Source organism: Chinchilla lanigera, unplaced genomic scaffold, assembly GCF_000276665.1.
Source record: "Chinchilla lanigera isolate Chin_1 unplaced genomic scaffold, ChiLan1.0 scaffold00005, whole genome shotgun sequence".
NCBI lineage: Eukaryota > Metazoa > Chordata > Mammalia > Rodentia > Chinchillidae > Chinchilla > Chinchilla lanigera.
In genome coordinates, this window is record NW_004955406.1 from 30,612,408 (window position 1) to 30,633,658 (window position 21,251).

At 33.8% G+C, this 21,251-nt stretch overlaps 1 protein-coding gene across 1 annotated transcript in view; it reads left to right on the forward strand.

Annotated features, from left to right (window-relative positions):
- The window catches only part of Cdc73 (cell division cycle 73), a gene marked incomplete at its 5' end in the record, with an annotated part of 131,894 nt that overhangs the window by 78,489 nt on the left and 32,154 nt on the right, over positions 1 to 21,251 (forward strand). Inside the window, 1 exon segment of the mRNA XM_013521863.1 lies at positions 18,403 to 18,460. Coding sequence (XP_013377317.1) covers positions 18,403 to 18,460 — 58 coding nt within the window.

Consider the following 21,251-nt stretch of genomic DNA (forward strand, 5'->3'; position numbering starts at 1 on the left):
GATTCTTTTTTTCTCCCATTTCCTCCCCTTGCTTCAGCCCTTCTTCCCCTCCTTATTTACAAAGCTGCTTTTTATTGTTGTTAATTAGATGAGCTAGGGAACAGAATAATGCTTATGAATCTACTTAAAGAAACTTAGTTTTCAGAAGTAGAAATGAGCATCTGTAGGTCAGTGTTTATTTGTGGTTCCTTATGTGTGATTTAAGTGCCAAGTGATAGTGGTCATTTACTTTTTACCCAAAGTCAGATTGTGTGCTAACCAATCTGAGGTATTATGTAAATGACTTGTATCCTTCATAATAGTTGCATTATTGTAATACCTATTTTAAAGATGAATAACTAGTGCCAAGAGTTGTTAATTAGCCCAAATATTAGCTAATTAGGGATGAGAAATTTCAAGTTGGGAATTTTGAAGCAGAATTATCTAAATTCTTACGTTCCATTGGTAAACATGGTTACTGGAGAAATTGTGAGAATTTTTTCCCAGTACTGGCACAGTATACTCAGGAATCATTGATAGACTTATAAATAGATGTTTATGTGTTCATTTTACCTTTTCAATAAATGCATATAAATATGAATATAGGTATATGGTGCAGCTACTGTATACCATCATTTAAATTTAGGCACACATTATTTACTGTTAAAGATACAAAGATGATTTCCTCTCTCCGGGGAAGGATTTTTTTGCCAATTCTTTTTTTGAAATACACTTTTAATTTTAATGGACACAGTAGTCATACTTATGAGGTACAGTTTGACATTTCATATAGTGTGTAATGATCAGATCAGACTAATTGGTATTCATCACCTTTGCCACTTCTTTTCACTGGGGTCTTTTTGATGTCTCACTGGATTTATTGTGCATCTTAATTATTGAAGGATGGGGAAACAGTTAATGGTGACTACCAAGGGCCTCATGAATGCTAGGCAAGTACGCAACCACTGAGCTCTCCCCCTGGCTGTGGAATCACAATTATTAAGAGATCTTTATGGTTAACCTACTTATTAATGGATCCCCTCCAGTACTGAGTTGAGCCCCTGAATTATCAGTGGGTTGTTTTCTTCTAACTGTTTATTAAGGAACAAATGTTTGTACAGGGAAAAAAAAAAAAAACTAAAATCACAAAAGATGCCTATGTACTTACCTGGAATTCACTTTAAACTTTTAGGTACACCTGCAAGTTATTTCTTAACTTTAAGTTGAACTGATTAAGAACTTCATAAAATTCAGAAAAATAGCACATGTGAGATAAAAGTTCACTTAGTGACTTTTTTCTAGCAACTGACATGTTTGCAGTCAAGAGAAGTAACTCCCCAATCAACAAGTCTGTACAAATTCTTCCTTTAATCTAGCTTCTTTCAATATATGAATTCTATTAATAAACCAACAGTAAAAATGTCATGGGTTTCTCAGACTCAGCAAACTGCCAGCCACTTTAAGTTTATAGTTACAAGTGGCTTGTAATTGTTACTTGTGTAGGTCTACATTTTAATCTTACAAACATCCCTGGTGGAAAAAGGTATCTTTTATTCTGTGCTTTATGGCCAAAACTGTCTAGCTGGTCTTAGGGCTTTTCTGGTGGGCATTTGTGGAAGAGCGCTCAAGGAACTGGAATTTAAAGACAAGATTTGTAATGTCTTCTAATTCATAGTTTCTACTGGATAGAAATAGGGTAGTTAACACAATTTGAGTGCTTAATATATGAAGAAGCAGATGTAAATTTCATATTACTGTAGGTAACCTAGGGGGATAGGTTACCTAGTTTATTTTTTTGTGTATAAATTTTACTGTAAAAAGATTGAGAGGAAAAGGATTGGGGAAGCACACTTCAAACAATAAGCAAATATCTGGGTCATATGAAAAAGGAGGCATAAATCTATTCTTCCCTGCTTTGGTTTTCATTCTGGTTTCTGTTTAGCCTGAGTAGTTGTCCCCTGAATTTAAGGTAGTTACTTCAGCAGGTCCTCACAAGAACTCCTTTGCAATGTTGGACAAAAAACTGTTAGGTGTGGTGGTGCACTCCTGTAATCTCAGCACTTGAGAGGCTGAAGGAGGAGAACTACCACAAGTTAGAGGCCAGCCTTGGCTGCATAGTTCAAAGCTAGCCCAAACTACATAGTGAGACCTTGTCTCAAACCCCTCCCTGCAAAAAACAACTTAGTGTTTTGCATCAGGTATGATTTTTATACCACTCTGAAAATTGCCATGTGACAGTTTTCTGAGACCAGTTTAGTTTTAACAGCAGTTTTGCATAGTAGTATCTGTTAGCCTCATGACTGTTTGATTTTAAATTAGATAGCTTTTTAAAATTACATAAGTGATTTGGGGAAAAAATTTACTTTTGGTTATTTAATGTAAATACTATTTTTTAAAAGAAGTGTGTATTAAGGGTTTAGAATTTTCCTCTGAAGTTGGTAAGTGACATACGAGCCAGTTTTACTTTTCTTTGAACTCACAAAGCATTAACTGATTGCAAATTAGCAATCTCAGAATGACCACAAGTGTCAGTGTTTGCCTGCATTATTTTTCTCTTTCAGTTTTCACCAAATTATGCAGCAGATACTCAGGTTGCTTAAGAATTTCTTTTGACTTGAAGACAAAGCTAAGCTTATGTGTTTTTTTCAGAACATTCATAGGCACTTTTATTTTTTTCAATTCATGCAAACTATTCAGGATCCCAAGGGAAAATGTAAGCATTTAAAACCAGCCATCATGGGGTGTGGTGGCACACCTGTGTAATCCCAGCACTCTGGAGGCTGAGGCAGGATTGCTGTGAGTTCAAGGCCAGTTTGGGCTACATAGTGAGTCCCAGGCCAACCTGAAGTACACAGCAAGACCCTGTTTCAAAACAATAACAATAACAAAAATAAAAACAGCCGTGATTGGGCAAATACTTTATTGTGTTTATGACTTCTTGGTTTCTCAGTAATCTGCTTATTTTAGTTAGGGATACTCTTGGGCAGAGTTGTACCTTTCAGTCGGGGCAGTACTGGGGCAATATTGCTTGCTCTGTAGGAGGTGCTATAGGGATTTACTTAATGAGTAGGTTAGAGTAGGTAGTAGTGGTATGTAGGACAATCCTTGTAAACAAAAGGATTTGCTGTATAGGACTTCTGGATGTCCCATTGGATATCTTCATGGGTAAAAGATCTTTTAAAATAATTAATGAACTTAAAACATTATTGGAATATACAGTATGTATTGCAAAGTTTTAATACGTATTTACACTTTCTAGAAATGTAACTACAGATATACCACTGGAAACTCATATTTTACATTGCGTTGAACTTTGCCAGTATAGTTCATCATTTCAGAAATGCATGTTGCCTGTGGCAATGATGTTTATAATTGAATCATGAATATAGTAAAATATTTTGTGGGTATTTATAATTGTATTTTATGTAAAGGTATTAGCATCTGGTTAATCATGTCTGGTGTAGTCATGTCTGAGATATATATATTGAAATATATTTTTATTGTAAATGTCTTTGAAAATGTAATATGATAGTTTGTTGATTTTCTAAAAAAATGTGGTCAATGTAAATTATTTTATAGGTTAAGAAGATGTGTTGAAATTTTTTCTTTACTTTTTATTTATTTTAAAGTTTTATTATTATTCTGTAGGATGTATTGACTGATATAGTTGGAAAGGGCACTGGGTCAGCATCTTTCAATAAGTTGTTCAGGTACCTTACAATCTGTTCTCTGCAAACCCAACAAGTTGCTAATATTTAAAGTTTTTACACTAGCACTTCCTAACAAAGTGTATATTTGGGTAGGTATAAAATATTAAAACTTGGAAGCTCCTCTAAATCTTCTCAAAGAAGCACAGTTGTCCAAATATAGTATCAGAAAATACTTATTAAAATAGCTTTGTAGGCAAAGAAATCAAGTGTAGAAGAGTATTTTTCCCAAAGGACTTTTTGAAGAAGGGAGCAATTAGCCATCCTTGCTTTTAAATTCATGTGGTTATCTTCATTATGACTGTTTATAGTCTGATTGGAAATAGGGACTTTAGTTTAAAGAAATTGTGCTAAGCAGAAAAAGGCATGCAAAGGTTATAGCATTATGAAAGGGTGATGTTTGACTTTATGGATTTTGTTTTTCCTTTCTTGTGTCAGGTTGTTGGAGGCTGTGTAAGGGGTTCACTTTCACTCAGCATGTACATTGAGCACCTTTTATATGCAGTCTGCAAGAGGATGTAAGATAAATCATTAGATTCCTTTCAAGGAATTGATAACTTTCATGGATGTAAAGATAGACTAACTGAAAGTAAATGTTACAAAGTTGTATAATTTTCTTCATGTATAAATTGTTTATGCAGTCATTATGGTAGCACTGTTTCATTGAGCTTTATCTTTTCAGTTAGTCTTTGCCTTTTATATTACATTTTTATCTTTTTAAGTTCTCATATAGTTGTAGTGTTTTTAAGCATCCCTTAAAAAAAAAAAGCATGAGGTCTTGGAGGTTGCATAGTTGCTGAATTTTAGTGAACCAGAATATGAACATTTTAGTATTTTTGTTTATCAGACATTTTAATTGCCTCTATTTTTAGCTTCTTGATTTCTTAATAATTAACATTGAATGTTTCCTTTTTATTATTTCCTAATAGTTGACTTCAACTATACTTTCTTTCTGCCTTTTCACAATATTTATATTTATTAGTATCTCCAGAATTCGTAATGTTTCAGATTTCAGTTGGCTCTGTTTCTGAAGTTTTTTTTTTTAAGTGTGTGCTTGTGTGCATGTGTGTATCTGTGTATATTTTCAAGTAGTCAAGTACACACAATGTTTTGGTTTAGCTTTCTCAGTTTATTGAATCATGTTAAGTGGTAACGCATTGTTTTCTTTGTAAAAAATACTTATTTTAAAGGGAAAAGAACAAAAACAAAATAACAAAAACAAAAACACAAAAACAGTAATGATACAGAATTTCAAAACAAGATGATAGGAAATTAGCACTGGTTGTTGTATTACATATTGTTATTTTTGAAGTAGTTGCTCAGATGAACAGATATAGGTATTCAAGATTGATCAAACAACTGAACATTAACTACTCCTTTCAGTAAACCAATAGAAATTAGTAGTACAATTATCCTAGCTGTATCTTGTGCATACATACATTTATTTTTTTCTCCCTTCCTTCCTTCTTTCTTTTCTCCTTTCCCTTATCCCAGTTGTTCTTTCCTTTTGAGCAGTTTCTTTCCCTTTCAACTGAGGGATGGATAAAAAAGAGATGATATTTTCATACAATGGAGTATTACTCAGCTATAAAGAAAGATAAACTCAAAGCTTTTATAGGTAAATAGGTACACCTAGAGACCATATTCATAAGTGAAATAAATCAAACCTGCATGTGTAAACATCGTATTGTCTCCCTAGTGTAAGAACCTGGAAGAATAAATAAAATCTGAAAGGTACAATAGATACTGTGAAATGCATTGTTTTCTTTTTACCTTTACAGTACTATTATTCCACTTTCAACCTCTAATGTGAGTATTTATGATTCTGTTTTCCAAAAATAGCCAAATTAATGCCTCTTACATTCCCTTTTACAGAGGGAGAGCGGGGTAGAGGAATACTGTGTTTTTATTAACATGAAGAAAAATAATGAACTTACATCACTGTCACATTATAGCATTTTCTTTTAAGAAATCCATTAATGTCTTTAGATTCAGTAACAGTTATGTTATTTATTCTAGTAATGTCTCTGTTTCTAACAAAGAAGTATTATTTACATTAGAATAATGTAATTTCAGAGCATAATTGGATCTTTGAGGTAATTTAAAAATCTCTTTTGTTCATTTTACAAATAGATAAACAAGATGCTGTGAGATTAGTTTCTTAAAAGTCTATACTTAATGCGACAAAGTCAAAGCTAAAAGCCCAGGTCTTGTGACTTCTCCAAGTTTCATCTCACCGATTTAACACTGTTCTGGGTGTATTAATATATTTGTTCCTTTAGTTGTTGGTGCCATAAGCTACACAGATGATTCTGTGTACCATCTACCCAACTCATGCCAATAATGCAGCCAGTTTCAAGTGAAGAAAGATAGTTGTATTGGTCAGCTTTCTCATTAGTGGGACAAAATGCCTGACATATACAATTTAAAGGAGGAAATGGTATATTGGGTTCCCGGTTTCCAGCCATTATCAGCTAGCACCAAGGCAGGAGCATCATGGTGGAAAGACCTGGCAGAGCAGAGCATTATGGGTTATGGTGGCAGGAAAGTAGAATACAGACAGAGTGCCAGCCAGAAATGCACCCTCTAAAGGCACACCCCAGGGACCAACCCCCAGCTAGCCCCAGTTCCTAACAGCACAGTGGAGCATCTCCATGATGCAGCCTCTTCTCCAGGAGTTTCTTAATCCAGTCAAGTTGACAGGATGAATTGGCACAGTAGTGCTTGTACTAAACTCTATTGAGACCTATAAAATAATTGTTCATTTTTGCCACCATATAGAAGATCTTTTTTACAATATTCAAGAATACTCATTTTAAAGATTTTATATTTTTACCCTTTTCATCTATATTTTAATGTGTGCATTAGTCCAGGTTCTCCAGAGAAAAAGAAGCCAGTAGAACTTGTTTCTATACTTATTATTTGTATAATAAACCACTTTTTATATGTACACATGGATTTATTATATTATTATTTATTAGAGTATTAAGCTGACTATTTAAGTTGATTTTAATTAACCTAGTTAAAAATCACAAATTCTATTTCTTTAAGTCTAATTAGGATTGCAGTGGCAGGGGAATAGATTTAAGGAGACTTGAAAATCTACTGTGATTGTACAAAATGTCAGTTGTATTGATAGTTTCAAACTACAAAATAGTTGGTAATTGTATCACTTGTTAGGAACTATGATTATTGTTGACAAAAGTCAAGATGTCTTCTAAGAAAGGGATTGGACAAGGTCTCCGTTGGGTCCCTTACACAGAAGGTCACAGAAATGAACAGCTTTCATCTGCGTATGAACCAGTCTACAGCTAGTTCACAGTATAGCTTTACATGTGTCTGAGATTTGATTAACTGATAGCCTCCTGCCTTTATTTTAATAAGTGTCTGGAACAGTGCTACTCCATTTAGATTTTTTTCCTTGACAGTTATTCATAGAATTATAATACACCAGAAGTGTTTCAGATTTTAGATTTTGGAGTATTTACATAAACAGTACATAGTGAGATACCTAGGAATGGGACGCACGCCTAAACACCAGTCTCCTTTGTATTTTATATAGTTTATTCACATAGCTTAGAAGTAATTTTTTATGGTATTTTTAGTATGCCTACATTTTGATTGATTACATGGTTAGTTGTGAAACTTTTGAAAAGTTTTAGATTTTGGAGCATTCACATTTTGGATTAGGAGTACTCAACTTGCAGTCTGTTGTACTAAGATTTATTATAAGAAGCTGACTCATGTGGTTATGGAGCCCGAGAAGTCTCAGGATCTGAGGTCAGCAAGCAGTGGAGATCCAGGAGAACTAACAGTATAAATTCTAGTAGACTCTAGAGTCAAGAGAATGATTTCTCAGTCAGGCTGAATTCTTTCTTTTAGTTCTATTCAGGCCTTCAGTGGATTGAATGAGACCCATCTACATTGGAGGGGAGGGCAATCATTTTTACTCAGTCTGCTCATTGAAATGCTAATCTCATCCAGAACACCCTCACAGACACACCAAAAATAATGTTGGCCCAGTGAAGTTGATACATCACATTCACAAACATAATTATCTTCATCTTACTGCAAGCTGGAGGAAATGTACACCTGTCTTAGTAACACAAGTAAAAGCTAGAGTGTCAAGCATTTTAGATTTGTGGTCTGTGTAGATAAGACTTTTCACAATCCCCTTAGACTTCTGTAAACGGTTTTATGTAACTTTTTTTTATACTTCTTTCTCTTTTTGTACTATTCATTCATTGTTGAACCAATTTAATTTTTAGCCAAGAAACCCTTCTGAGTGATGAATGGAAAACTGCTATTAATTTAGGTTTTTAATCAATGGATATCATGCTTCTTTGCAATCTTACTCATTAGGACTGTGTATTCTAATTTTGTCTGTGACTATAAAGAAAGTGAATATTATGTTCCCAGGTCAAAATTTAAATTACTATGAATAGATTTGGATGTTTTTCTTTTCCTTTCATTGAGATTAAAATACTCTAACTTTTAGTATTTCAGGTAGCAGAAAGCCAGGGATGTAAGTTTAAACAGGAAAAATAAATACTTGTAATGCCACAAGAATATTTCATAGAACCTAAGACTTAGAAGTGTATGTTGGCCTTTAAAAGAACACAGTGAGAAATTGGTTAGCTGTCAGGAGTCAAGGGAAGCTTTTTCTTTGTTCCTACCTTCATGATTACATCCCACATTTTCTGCATCCGTACACCAGCTCTCTTGCCTTTGTGTACATAGTAATTCTCAAAACCAGCAGGGCTTCATATAACTGTAGTTCAGATTGCACAGCACATCTCAGTATGGATTTCAAACTTTAAGGCAGGGAAATCTTGTGGATAAACTTAGTTATGGTTGGCCCTTCCAGGCAGTGTCTAGCACTTAGGAGAAAAGAACAGAGGAGCTGGTATTTTGAGTAGACATTTCTTGAAGAGTTACTTTAATTTATAATAAGATTTTGCTTATGCTTTTGAGCATATTATAGGCTTATTCTTTTTTCTTTTCTTTTTTTAATGATAATATATATATATATAACATTTACCATTTTAACCATGTTTAAGTATACAATTCAGGGGCATAAGCTACATTCATAGTGTTGTGCAACCATCACTATTACCCATTTCCAGAACTTTTTCATCATTCTAAAGTGAACGTGCATACCTATTAACCTGTAAACCTGCACTCCCTGCTGCCCCCAGCCGCAGTAAGCACTATTGTACTTTGTGCTCTGAGTTTGTATTTTGGTACATCATATTAATGGAATAATAAAATACTTGGCTGTGTCTAACTTACCTTTGTTAGCAGTGTTTTCAGGGCTCATTGATGGTGCGGTGTATTTCAGAATTTCATTCCCATTTAAGGCTGAATAACATTATATTATGTGCATATATCAAATTTTGTTTATCCATTCATATATTGACATTTGAGTTGTTTCTATTTGTGTGAGTAATGCTGCTATAATCTATAAATACCTGGTTAAGTCCCAGTCTTCAGTTCTTTTAGGTATGTACTCAAAAGCAGAATTGCTGAATCATATGGTAGTTTTCGGTATAATTTTTGAGGTGCTGTACTGCCATACTTCTTCACAGTGCTGTACCATATTACATTCTTACCAGCCATGAACAAGAGTTCCACTTTCTCCATATTGGCATCTTTTCTTGTTATTTTCTGGTGTTATTTTATTGTTGTTTGTTCTGGTATTTCTTTTCTTTTTTTGTATCGGGAATCGAACTAAGGACCTTGCGCTTGTCAGGCAGGCGCTTATGCTGCTGAACTATATCCCTGGCCTTTGTTCTGTTACTGAGTTTTGACAGTAGCCATCCTAATCATTTAGACATGGCATCCCATGGTTTTTAACTTGCATTTCCCTAAAGATGAGTGATTCTGAACATATTTTCACCTGCTTATTTGGCCATCTGTATATGTTCTATGGAGAAAGTCAATACAACGCCTTCCCCATTTTTGAGTTGGGGTGCTTTTTTTTTTTTTTTTTTTTCTAAGCTGTAGGAATTCTTTTTGTATTCTGAACTTAATTTTTGTCAGATATATGGTTTGCAAATATTTTCTCATTCTGTGTGTTGCCTTTTTCACTGTGATAGGGTCCTTTGCTGCACAAAAGCTTTTAATTTTGATGAAGTATAATCTGTTTTTTCTTTTAGTTGACCGTGCTTTTTGGTTCATATACAAGAAATCAGTGTCATGTCTAATGTCATGAAGCTTTTCCTTTCTATTCTCTTCAAGTTGTATAGTTTTAACTCCTAAATTTAGATCTTTGATCCAGTTTTAAATGACAGTATCCAGTTTCTCCAGCACCACTTACTGAAAAACCTATTTTTTCCTCTTTAAATGGTCTTGGCACTTTTATCAAAAATCAATTTGCCCGTGTGTTTTTCTCTGGGTTTTTATTTTACTCGACTGGTTAATATGTGCATCTTTGTATAGATGCCACACTGTTTCAGTTACTGAAGCATTGTTGTAGATTTTGAAACCTAGATGTTTTCTTCCAGCTTTAATTTTCTTTCTCATGAAATGTAGTTACTTGGACACCTTTGAGATTTCATATAAACGTTAAAATGGGTTTTCTGAAGAAACATTGAGGTTGTGATAGGATTGCAGTGAATCTGTAGGTTACTTCAAGAAGTATGTGTAGTGATTTTAGCAATATGAATTCTCTTAGTCCAGGAACACAGTTGTCTTTTTATTTGTTTATATCTTTGTTTGAACAGTGTTTTATAGACTTCAGCATCTAAGATTTTGCTTCCTTGGTTGAGTTTGTTCCTGAGCATTTTATTCTTTTTAATGGTATTTTCTTAATATTTCAGGCTGTTCATTCTTAATATATGTATAAACACAACTAATTTTTGCATGTTGATTTTTATATCCTGAAGCATTGCTGAATTTGTTCATTGTAACATTTGTGCAGGTGTGGAATCCATAGTTTTCTGCATGTAAATCATGTTGTCTGTGAAGGATTTTCCTTCTTCCTTTCCAGTTTGGATGTCTTCCTTTTCTATTTCTTTCCTAATTGCTCTGGCTAGAACTTCTGATACAATGTGTTTTGGTTTTTTTTTTAAATCAGATTTTATTGGTACATTTTAGATATATATAACGATTGTATTCATCATAGAGAATTTGTACCTGCACATGATATAACTTGGTTTTTCCCCATTCTCCTACCTTTCCTTGAACCCTTCAACCCTTCACCATTTACAAAAGCTTTGTTTCCATTTTTTCCTTCTTTTCTCTTTTTTTTACTTTTCCCTTTTTTCCTTTACCCCTCTCTTGTTCTCCTCCCTACTTGAACCTTTTCTTCCTATTTTAAAATACCTATTATACTATGTTTTGGTCCTTATTTACGCTTTCGGTTTCTCACACCAGAGAAACAGTGCAGTGTTTACACGTGTGCCTGATTTATTTCACTGAAGAGTATGGTCTCTGATCGTGTATGGAGTAGAAGTGGCAAAAGCAGGCATTTTGTCTTCTTGATTGAAGGAGAAAAAGCTGTCCGTTTTCACCATTGAGTATGTTAGTTATGGGTTTTTCATATACAGCTTTTATTATGTTGAAGACATTATCTTTCATCCCTTTCATCTTTGTAAGGTGGTTTATTTTTTTTAAATTCAAGGGTGCTAAATTCATCAAATGCTTTTTTGCATCACTTTAGATAGTCATGAAGGGTTTTCCCCCCTCTGTTTTGTTAATGTATTATATTACATTACATTGAGTGGTTTTCATGTGTTGAAATACGCTTGTATTCCAGGAATAAATACCTTGTTGTTCTGGTATATGATACTTTCAGTGTGCTGCAGAATTTAGTTTGTTCTTTGCTTATTCTTATACAAAGAAAGTTTCTGTATGGAAAGATTCTTTAATGGTTACTAGTCCATTTTGTTGTGGGCACTGAACTGAAAACACACTTACACACATAGATGTGCTATATAGTGCCATTAATCCCCCTTGAAATAGTTCACCTTGCTTCAAACACACTTATCCCAGCATTCTTGCCACTTTCTGTAGCAGTTTTGGAAGTCCTCTTTCATATGTGTCTTTACAAGGCATGCCAAAAAAATACAGCGAATGCTACAGTAAATAGCATCTATGAAAAGGCAGGCTTGTAAAAACATTATGTGTGTCTTCATTCACTGTATTCACAGGATCTAGCACTGTGCAACCTCTGGCTCTTCCCCACAGTAAAAATGACCATGAAAGATACACATTTTGATTGGATTCAGAACATTAAGGCAGCCTTGACAGCATAACTAAAGACACTCATAAAAGAGAACTTTCAGAACTGCTTCAGACAGTGGCGAGAACAATGGGAGAAGTGTGTTCAAAGTGAGGGTAGAGTATTTTGAAGGGCACTAATGGTGGTGTGTCTATTACAATAATAATTTTTAAAAGTCTAGACACTATATTTTTTGTTATACATCATTTGTATATGTACACACATATACTACATTTACAATTTATTCATTTATTCTCCATTAGATTGTGGTGTTCTCAAGAGCAGGAGCAACCTTGCTCTTGCTCTTATACTTTGTATTCCTAGTTTCATATTTGGAACCAGGTATATTCTTGAAAAATATATATGAATAAACGTTTAATTCTCTTGATAATCCTATATGATAGTTATTATTGGTCGTGTTCGTTGTACAGATAAAAGTAACTTAAGTCAGTGTACTAGTGCTGACTCGTGATTGTAAGGCAAAAGGAGTTGTTTTAGTGTGTATTGATTACCTGGGGACCAGTCATTGGAGGCATAAGAGATGGTCTGTGGCCCCAAGTAGCTCAGTGAAGGATTGTGGGAAACAGACGAGCAATAATTATATGGCAGAATGAGGTGTTACGGTCTGAATGTCCACCAGAATTCATGTGTTGAAATTTAATCTCTACTGTATTGTTTCTAAGAGGTGTGCCTTTAGGGAAATGATTTTGTCATCAGGGCTAAACCTTTGTGAATGGATTAGTGCCTTATAAAAGGTCTGTAGGTAGGTAGCTCAGTTTCTTTTTGCCCATCTACCTTCTACCATATGAGAATACAACGTCCATTCCCTGTGGATGGGGTACCATCTTGGAATGAGAGAGTCATGCTTACCAGATACCAAATCTGGTGGTGTCTACATCTGGACTTCTAGCATTTGGAACTTTGAGAAATAATTTTCTCTCATTTATCAGTTACCCAGTATGTGGTATTTTGTTTATGGAAGGAAAGAAAATGAAACGAAGATTGCCAAGTGAAGTCATCAGAGCAGAGATGTAATGAGTTACAGTAGTTAGGAGCATGGGCTTTGGAATTTAAAATTTATTTTGCTGCTTACTACCTGTGTGGCTTGTGACAGGTTACTTGGTTTAGCTTAGTATTTTTAATCTATAAAATAGATATAACATTTACCTTTACCAGTTTGTTTTGCTATTAGGTGACGAGTGAGAATGTGACCAAGCATTTAAGTATTTACTTACCTGGAATGAGTTTGCTAGAGGTAGGAAAGGAAAGAGATAGTTACTTATTTTTTATTTTAAAGTTCCAGAACCTTTTATCTTCATGTTTAAAGGATAGGAAATCCTATACTTTATGTTAACTATTGCTTGTATTAACAAATATTGGGTACGTGTGCCTCAGGGTTTTTGTTTGTTTGCCCTTTTTGGTCTTTTTGAGACAAGGTTTCACTGTGCAGTTCAGCTCACTTGGTAGCCCAGGCTGGCCTTCAACTCTCAGCAATCTTCCTGCCTCAGCCTCTGTAGTGTTGGGATTACAGGTGTGTGCCACCATGCCTGGCCTCGCCTCTGGGTTTTGACAAGACTTTAGGAAACAGTTTTGTTTACTATTTGTGTTGAAGTATTTTGCTTCTGAAATCTTTTGAGTGTTTTATTCTCATTGTAATTTGTCCCCCATTGTTGCTATTTTCCTTTCCTATAGTCATTTTCCCCCCAAAACCCTCCTTTAATGTAATTTAGCCTTTTTTATTTTAAAAATTTAAAAACTGACAAAACAACAATGAAGACAAAATCAAAACAACACAAAAACAACAAAAATGATACATGACCTCAAAACAAAATGATAGCGATTTACATTTGTTCTTATATTACATACTGTTATCTTCAACAACGTTGCTCAGTGCACTAGACATAAGAATGTAAGCTTGATCAAATAATTAAAGACAGTAACAAAAAAATAAATAAATAAAAAAATAAAACATTGGAAATGATGCAGAGCTTCTCCATACAAGATGGTAGGGGTTCAGTGATGGTCCTTATACTGTATATTGTTTTCAGACCAGTCATTCAGATTACCAAATTCAAGTGTGCAAAATTGGTCAAGAAAAAAGAATATTTTAAGCACTGACTGTTCCTCTCAATAAACCACAGACATCAACAATACACCTATTCCAGCTCTTTATATAAATTTTTTCATTTAAAAAAACCCAAAATAACAAAAACAAATCAGCATAGAGAACAATAAAAATGATACAAAATTTCAAAACATGGTGATAGGATATTAACAATGGTTGTTATATTACCTCATGTCATCTTCAAAATGGTTGCACATATAACCAGATATAGGCGTGCAAGACTGATCAAACAGTTTAATGTAATTTAACATTTATATGCTTACTTTCATATCTTAGTATTTGAAAATTCTAATGATCAAATCCAAATTTCATAGGGATAATTTTCTTTTTTTATAAGCATATGTAAGAGTACAGTTTGCATTTATTTAATTTTAAAGTGTGAGTTTTCCCCTCAAAAATACAGTAGCCAGAAAGGTAGAATATAAAATACTATGTAGTCTATATGTATTCTGTATGTTTTCTTCATTAGGAAGTTTTAGTATTTTACTTTCAGTAAATAGAACTTTCTAAAAATACAGTACAGTGTCTTTTTCATACTGATACTTCCTATGATTATTTTTTCTTAGAATGTTATATATTTGCTACTTTTCCTAAACAGCAGCAAATACTAGTACTCTCATTTCCCAATACTAGAATATCTTAGATTATCTAATTTTCTAGGATAAGGCAATCAAGAATTACTTTTAGACGGCATACTTTGTTACCTTGTTATGCTTGGAATCATGATTCTGGCACTATTTTCACTCATTGTAAGTCAGTTATTTCATCTTCAGAAATGCCTTAAGTCTCTGTGAAATTATAATGCTTTTGACGTTTTAAGAGAAAGCAAGTTTTCCTCTTGTGTTAGCACAACTTGTCAGTTTTTTGGTTTGTTTTTGCGCTGATATCTCTCTTTTTCCAAATGGTATTTTTCCCCCAATCCAAGTATCTTTAAAAATGTAGAAGCTGTCAGTCTATTCCACATTACTGCCAAATTACTATTCCTGTTTCTTAATACATGCCAGACACACTGCTGTGTTCCCTTTGATAACTACTTCATCTTTGCGTCTTCTTCTTTAGAGGGTGATGGGGTTAGATTACGTGGTTTCTGAGGTCCCTTAGGTAATGACACTTTTATTTCAAACTAATGCAGTCAGAGTGGAATGTGCTTTTAGCTCTTATTGTTGGCTTAACCACATACCAATCCAATTATTTAAATACAAGATGACCAAAAATTGCATATTTTTGTTAATTTTTATAAGAATATAATAGGAAATGTAAAAGCGACAGTTTTATCAAATTTATTCAGTACAACTTGTTGAAATGTTACCTGCCCAAGCAACACTTGGGATAGTCAGTACATGAACAAACATGCTGTCTGAGTGACGCTTGGGGTAAATTCTCAGGTAGTTAAGGAGTCCTGGAAATGGCCATAGACCAGTGACATGATTAGTAAAAATCCTCCCCATTTTCTCTCCAGAAGTTAACAGTCTACTGTTGTGCCATAACTTTATAACTTTGATGTGTGTATGCTAACTAAAAAAATGAAAGAAAGTTATACGATAGTTACTTTCACAACTCAGAATTTCCACAAATCCAGGAAGACATACAAAACTCTTCTGTGCAGCTGACAGAAGTTCAGCTCAACTAATTGAGCCTAAGAGATGCATATAGGGTGTATACAGTGGTGAGAGGGGAACTTTAATGGCTTCTGTAGTGAAGAGTGGTTACAGGTAATGTAGACCTTGTGGGCCACTAGAACTAGACAGTAGGTGTTGTAAGGGGAGGTTGTTTCTCCTCCTTAATTGCATTTTATTTTTACTCTCTCTTCTGCTAAAGAATTTTCTCTGTGAGTCATAAGACATGATCATAAATGATTCCACACTTACCTTGTAGTTCAACTTGAGGCTAGAGGTCTTACTAGCCAGCTCCAGTTTACAAAAAATAGTCCCAGGGAAGGACTCTTTATCAACCCAGTCTAGCATATTAGCCTTCCTCTGTGATCGAGGAATAGGTCTTATTGACAAAAGAAGTGATTGGATCATCAAGCAAAGATTGTTTATGGTACAAACAGAAAACCCCCACTATTGGTACTTAAAGTGATCAAGTTTTGAACTTATTCAAAACCAGCCAAAAATTCCTATGGGTTATAATTTATAATGAGATTTTTCTTCCATATTACTTACATTTATTTGTTCATGCATTTTGCCTGACTTGTGTGGTAAAGGCCATATTCTTTGTTCACATAGTCCATTAGTTGAATCAGTCTCTGGGTATTTCAGTTCAACTGGATATTATTAAATTTTGAATTTAATACACTCTGTTCTATGAGAATAGGGCTTTGATTTGCATCCAAGCACATTATAGTCAAATGTGGATAGAAGATACCTGTCTTATGTACCTGTTCCTTGACCTTCCCATCTCAGTTCTTTTAATTTTCTCCTTTTGTCTCAATTTATACCACATCCTCTTAAGTCAGTATGCCATAATAAAACTGATAAGTAATACTGTTTATTTTTGTTATTTTGTTATTCCGTATCTAGTTGATGTATCTTTATGCAGAAAGCTAACGTTTCCTTAATATGATTTATATTTAGTGATTATTCTCTGGCTTCTGAATTTTCAAAAACTAGATTATTTGGTTCAGCCAACATTTGTTGAGTGCCTACACTGTGCTCTAGGCACTGGGATTACAAAGAATGAAACAAATAGTTCCTCAAAAATAAATTTAGAGACAAGCGCAATTAGAAAATTTCTCACCTCATGATGACATTATTTAACATTTATCACCTTTATAATGACTCATTTAAAGTTTAACCTGAGTTTTACATTTAAAGTTTTACCTGAGTGTAATTTACTTGAGAAAGATGATGCTGTTTTCAAAGGGTTTTTGTTTTTTTAATTGCTGTGACTATTGTTTCCTCCAGTAAAGAATGGTTTCCCATGCTAAGAATACCACTGTATTAAAAATGAAAGCATTTTCTCTGCTGATACTGTTCTTACAGTCATTTACTTTAAAAAAAAAAAAGGTTGAGCCAGCCATGGTGGCACATGTCTGTTGTAATCCCAGCTATTCATGGGGCTGTGGGACTAGAAGATAGCAAATTTGAGGCCAGCCTGGGCAAATTAAAAAGACCCTGTCTCAAAGAATATTTTTTTAAAAAATGAGGTGGTTGTAGCTTAGTACTAGAGTGCTTGTTTTGCATGTGTGAGGCCCTAGGTCCAATCTTCAGTGCTTGGATGGAAAAATGCTATAGTACTATCTGCTATTCAAAATTATTTTACTGTGTAAAATCTCAAATATTAAAGAGAAAGTAGTGTAATTAAACACTATTGGTAATATTTTTTAGAAAGTGTTGATTGTGAGGCTAATAGTAATTTCTACTATGGATTCATGTAACTTATCCTGAAATTTGTGTACTTTCCTTCTGCTGAGTACAACTAAAAAAGTCTCTATTAACTAATAATTATAAAATTTACCTTTGCAGCTTCCTATTAAAAAATGTGTTAGGAAAAGTTAGTGTGAATATGACTGAAACTATTACTCTAAAGAAAGATATCTTAAGTGCCTTAAGAATCTCAGAGGCATCTTCAGCACTTGTACATATTTTTACATGTGCAGTAATTAGTTGAAATCTGTTTAGTTTTTAAGATACTCTCATTTGCTCCTAATTCAAATGTAACAAATCTTGTCTTTATCAATGTGTTTTTCCCCCTTAATATTTTAAAGACATTTAATTATTTGGATTTTCACCATCCACTCCAAAGTAACATTGTTCACATCTAACATGAGGTTATGTATCACTTATTCATTTTGAGACTGTTGAGAGAAAAGATTGACAATTTTAAAACAGGTAATGACATAACTGATAATATTAAAATGTCAGCATTAGGCAAATCATTAAAATATATTACATGTGCAGTAACTATTCTATAGTAATAATTTAAATTTGCATTCCAGTATCTATTACTATATGTCATGATAAATAGCATAAAAGATAAAAGGGTTTTTGATATTTTCATTTGTTTTTTGGTGGCTGGGGATTGAACCTAGGGCCTTTGTGCAGAGCTACATCCCTAACCCTTATGTTTTTGAGGCAGTATCTCACTAAGTTGTTGTGTTGCTCAGGTTGGAATTCGGATCTATGTGCTTCAGCCTCTCAGAGTGCTGTGATTATAAGCATGTGTCACCATGCCCGAATAAGAGTTTTTTGTTTTGGGTTGCTTTTTGTTGGTTGGTTGGTTGGTTTGTATTTTTTTAAAACTTTTACAGTTTAGTGCAGTGACTAGTAGAATGACAGAAAAGTGACTTCTTCATAGTAATTAAACTGCTTGACTATTATGAAAATGAACCTTGATGTTGTATATCAATTTTTATTCTTTTAAAGGAAGGTGCATCTGCCCGTAAGACTCAGACTCCTGCAGCACAGCCAGTACCAAGACCAGGTAAAAATATAAAACTCCCCTCCACCAAATGATTATAACATGAAATGTTTTTGTATGTTTAATACTCCTTTAGAAACTGACATTTACTTCAAATACATTGAGAAGTAATTTTTTTTTTAAAAAATTGACTATTACTTATGCAGATCTCAAAACAATACACAAACTGCTTGCTAAACTTATACATCTTTATATTACTAGCAGAAAAACATGATGTTAAAATGAAAAACGTGGAATTATTTATTTTCTTATAGCGTGTTGAAACAGCTCAACTGGGTTTTGTAATATTCTTTACTGGAGTAATATTTTCCCCAATTTGATTTAAGAGTAATTGATAAAATAGATTGTAACACACATATAACACTAAAAAAGGTTTTATAGCACTATATTTTTTAATAATGATTTTTTAAGATATGCCCTAAGAGCACTTACATGGATAAACAGGTACAGCTGAAGAGTGAAAGAAAATTTTAATGTTTTTATTTTAGTTTAGAGTTTTAAAAATCATTTTAAAATATTTTAAAAGGCTATGTGTATTCCCTTTCGTACTAATTCTCTACTCTAGATTCATGATAGCACATGCAAATGTGAATTTCTTCGTATACAAGCACAACATCATAATTTTAATACATTGATGTGCAACTTTGATGTTTAGAATTTTGAATATCTACTATTGAGTACAGAAAGTTCTGTAATCATACAGAATTAAGTATGTGGTAAGCAAAAGTAGCATTAGTTATTTTAAAAAAAATTTTCTGTCTTTCTAGTAACTAAAAAGAATGATCTTTATGGATGCACGTAGATACTAATACTATATTCATTTTAGATGTTTTGCAGTTGTTTTTGGTTTTGGTGTTTATTTTTTACATTTAGTATAAGTTCACTGCTAGGCTGTACTACATTTCTCATTTTTTTTTTTTTTTTTCCGGTACCGGGAATCAAACTCACGACCTCACGCATACCAGGCAGGCACTGTGCCACTGAGCTAAATCCCCAGGCCCTGTACTACATTTCTTTTTTTACCTCATCAGTGGTGTTGAAAGGAAATTTGAAGAAAATGAAAAGGATTGGAAGAACACAGGGTGATACTCCTCATAAACTTGGCAGTGTCAGCTGTGCAGATTTCAATATCTTTTCATTTGTAGTAGTACATTTCCACATGGGCGAATTATAAAATTAGGATTCAATTGTAAATATTAAATATTTCTAAAATCACTTCAAAAGTACGGTTTTTTCAAAATGATTACCTGTTTGTAGTACCTAAAGTTTACATTCATCTTGGGGAATGTACATTACATAGCTTGTTTCTGTTTTTAATCCCATTCCCCTTTCCAACCAATATGTTATTTTGTTGGAGTGACTCTGCAGGCAGTTTTACTATGTCCTGGATCAATAACCTATTGGACATGGCAAGTCAGTCTGTCTGTCTCTGTCTCTGTCTTTGTCTCTGTCTCTGTCTCTGTCTCTCCTTCTCCCTCTCCCTTTCCCTGTCCTTCTCCCTCTCCCTCTCCCTCTCCCTCTCTCGTCTCCCCCTTTATATCTCTCTTAGTGAGTTTGCTTGAAATAGTTTTCCTCTTTTTTGAGGAACAGTTGTGTTATAGTTGCAGTTAGATGTAATTTATTTCTGACAGAACTGTTTTTAAAAGGAGAAGACCGTACCAGAAGCCCATTGAGAGTATAAACGAGAACAGTTAAATTCAACAAATATGATTAAAATGCCTTCTGTGTGCTAGGCTTTTTGTGAGAAATTAAGAGAAGCTAAAGGAGCACTTTTCAAGAAGGAAGAAAAAAAGTGAAGGAAATAGGGATAAGCAGATGGGGTTGGGTTCAAAGAATAGTGCCTGTGTACTATGGCAATATTGTGGAAGCAGTTGAATCACAGATGTAGAATTGTTTTTCTTTGAGAGAGAGATGTAGAATTGTTTTTCTTTGAGAGAGAGGAGTGAGATGTTATTGTTTGTTATTCTAGAGATCACATGAGAAATTCAGGATTGACGTAAAAGTAAAAAAAAAAGTCAGTCCCTGAGAATTCTTAACCAGTTTTATATTGTTTGAAATTTGTCTCTGTTTAAACCTTTTTCATAACTAGCTTCAAAGGAGAAGAGTAAAGGAACGACAGGGAAGGCAGTAATACCTAAGCCATTTTATTGATGTGTATTTTCTAGTAAAATTAAGCTGAGGCAACTTGGGTTCTAATGTGACTTTGAGTAAAAGCATATGTTTAGTAAGGGATTGCTAGTTTTTTCATCTCTTTTTTGTTTGGTGTGCCAAAATTCATTAGCAACTCAACTGATGGGAAGTAATCTGAACTACTCTCTCCTTATATCTCAGCTATCCCAATGTTAATCCATTTGAACTTTGTTCTTCTCCTTCCATTTACTTTGTCACATACATATGTCTACATTTCCTACCTACCACTCTGAGTATTTGGGTTTTGCTGCAGAAATGTTACATGTATTTGCTTATGGAGTGCTGCCCAGTTTTTAAATGACTATTGTTTAGTATTGGACATGTTCACCTGTATTACTGTTTTAATCTGAATACATATTTGGCAGCATGTACTAGATAAAGGATTATAGAATCGTACTGTTATTTGTCAGGTAGATTTTGGATCATCTGGAAATGAGACTGAACCACATAATCTCCTTGAATGAAGTAGCTCAGTGATGAAGTTTCATTTTGTGTGTTTCAGAGTTTTTATCTTTCAAAAATTTATTTAGTACATTGTACTAAGTTCCTGTGTGAATGTAGCAGTTTAAAGTGTTAATACTTTAAACCTCTAAAAATTCCTTAC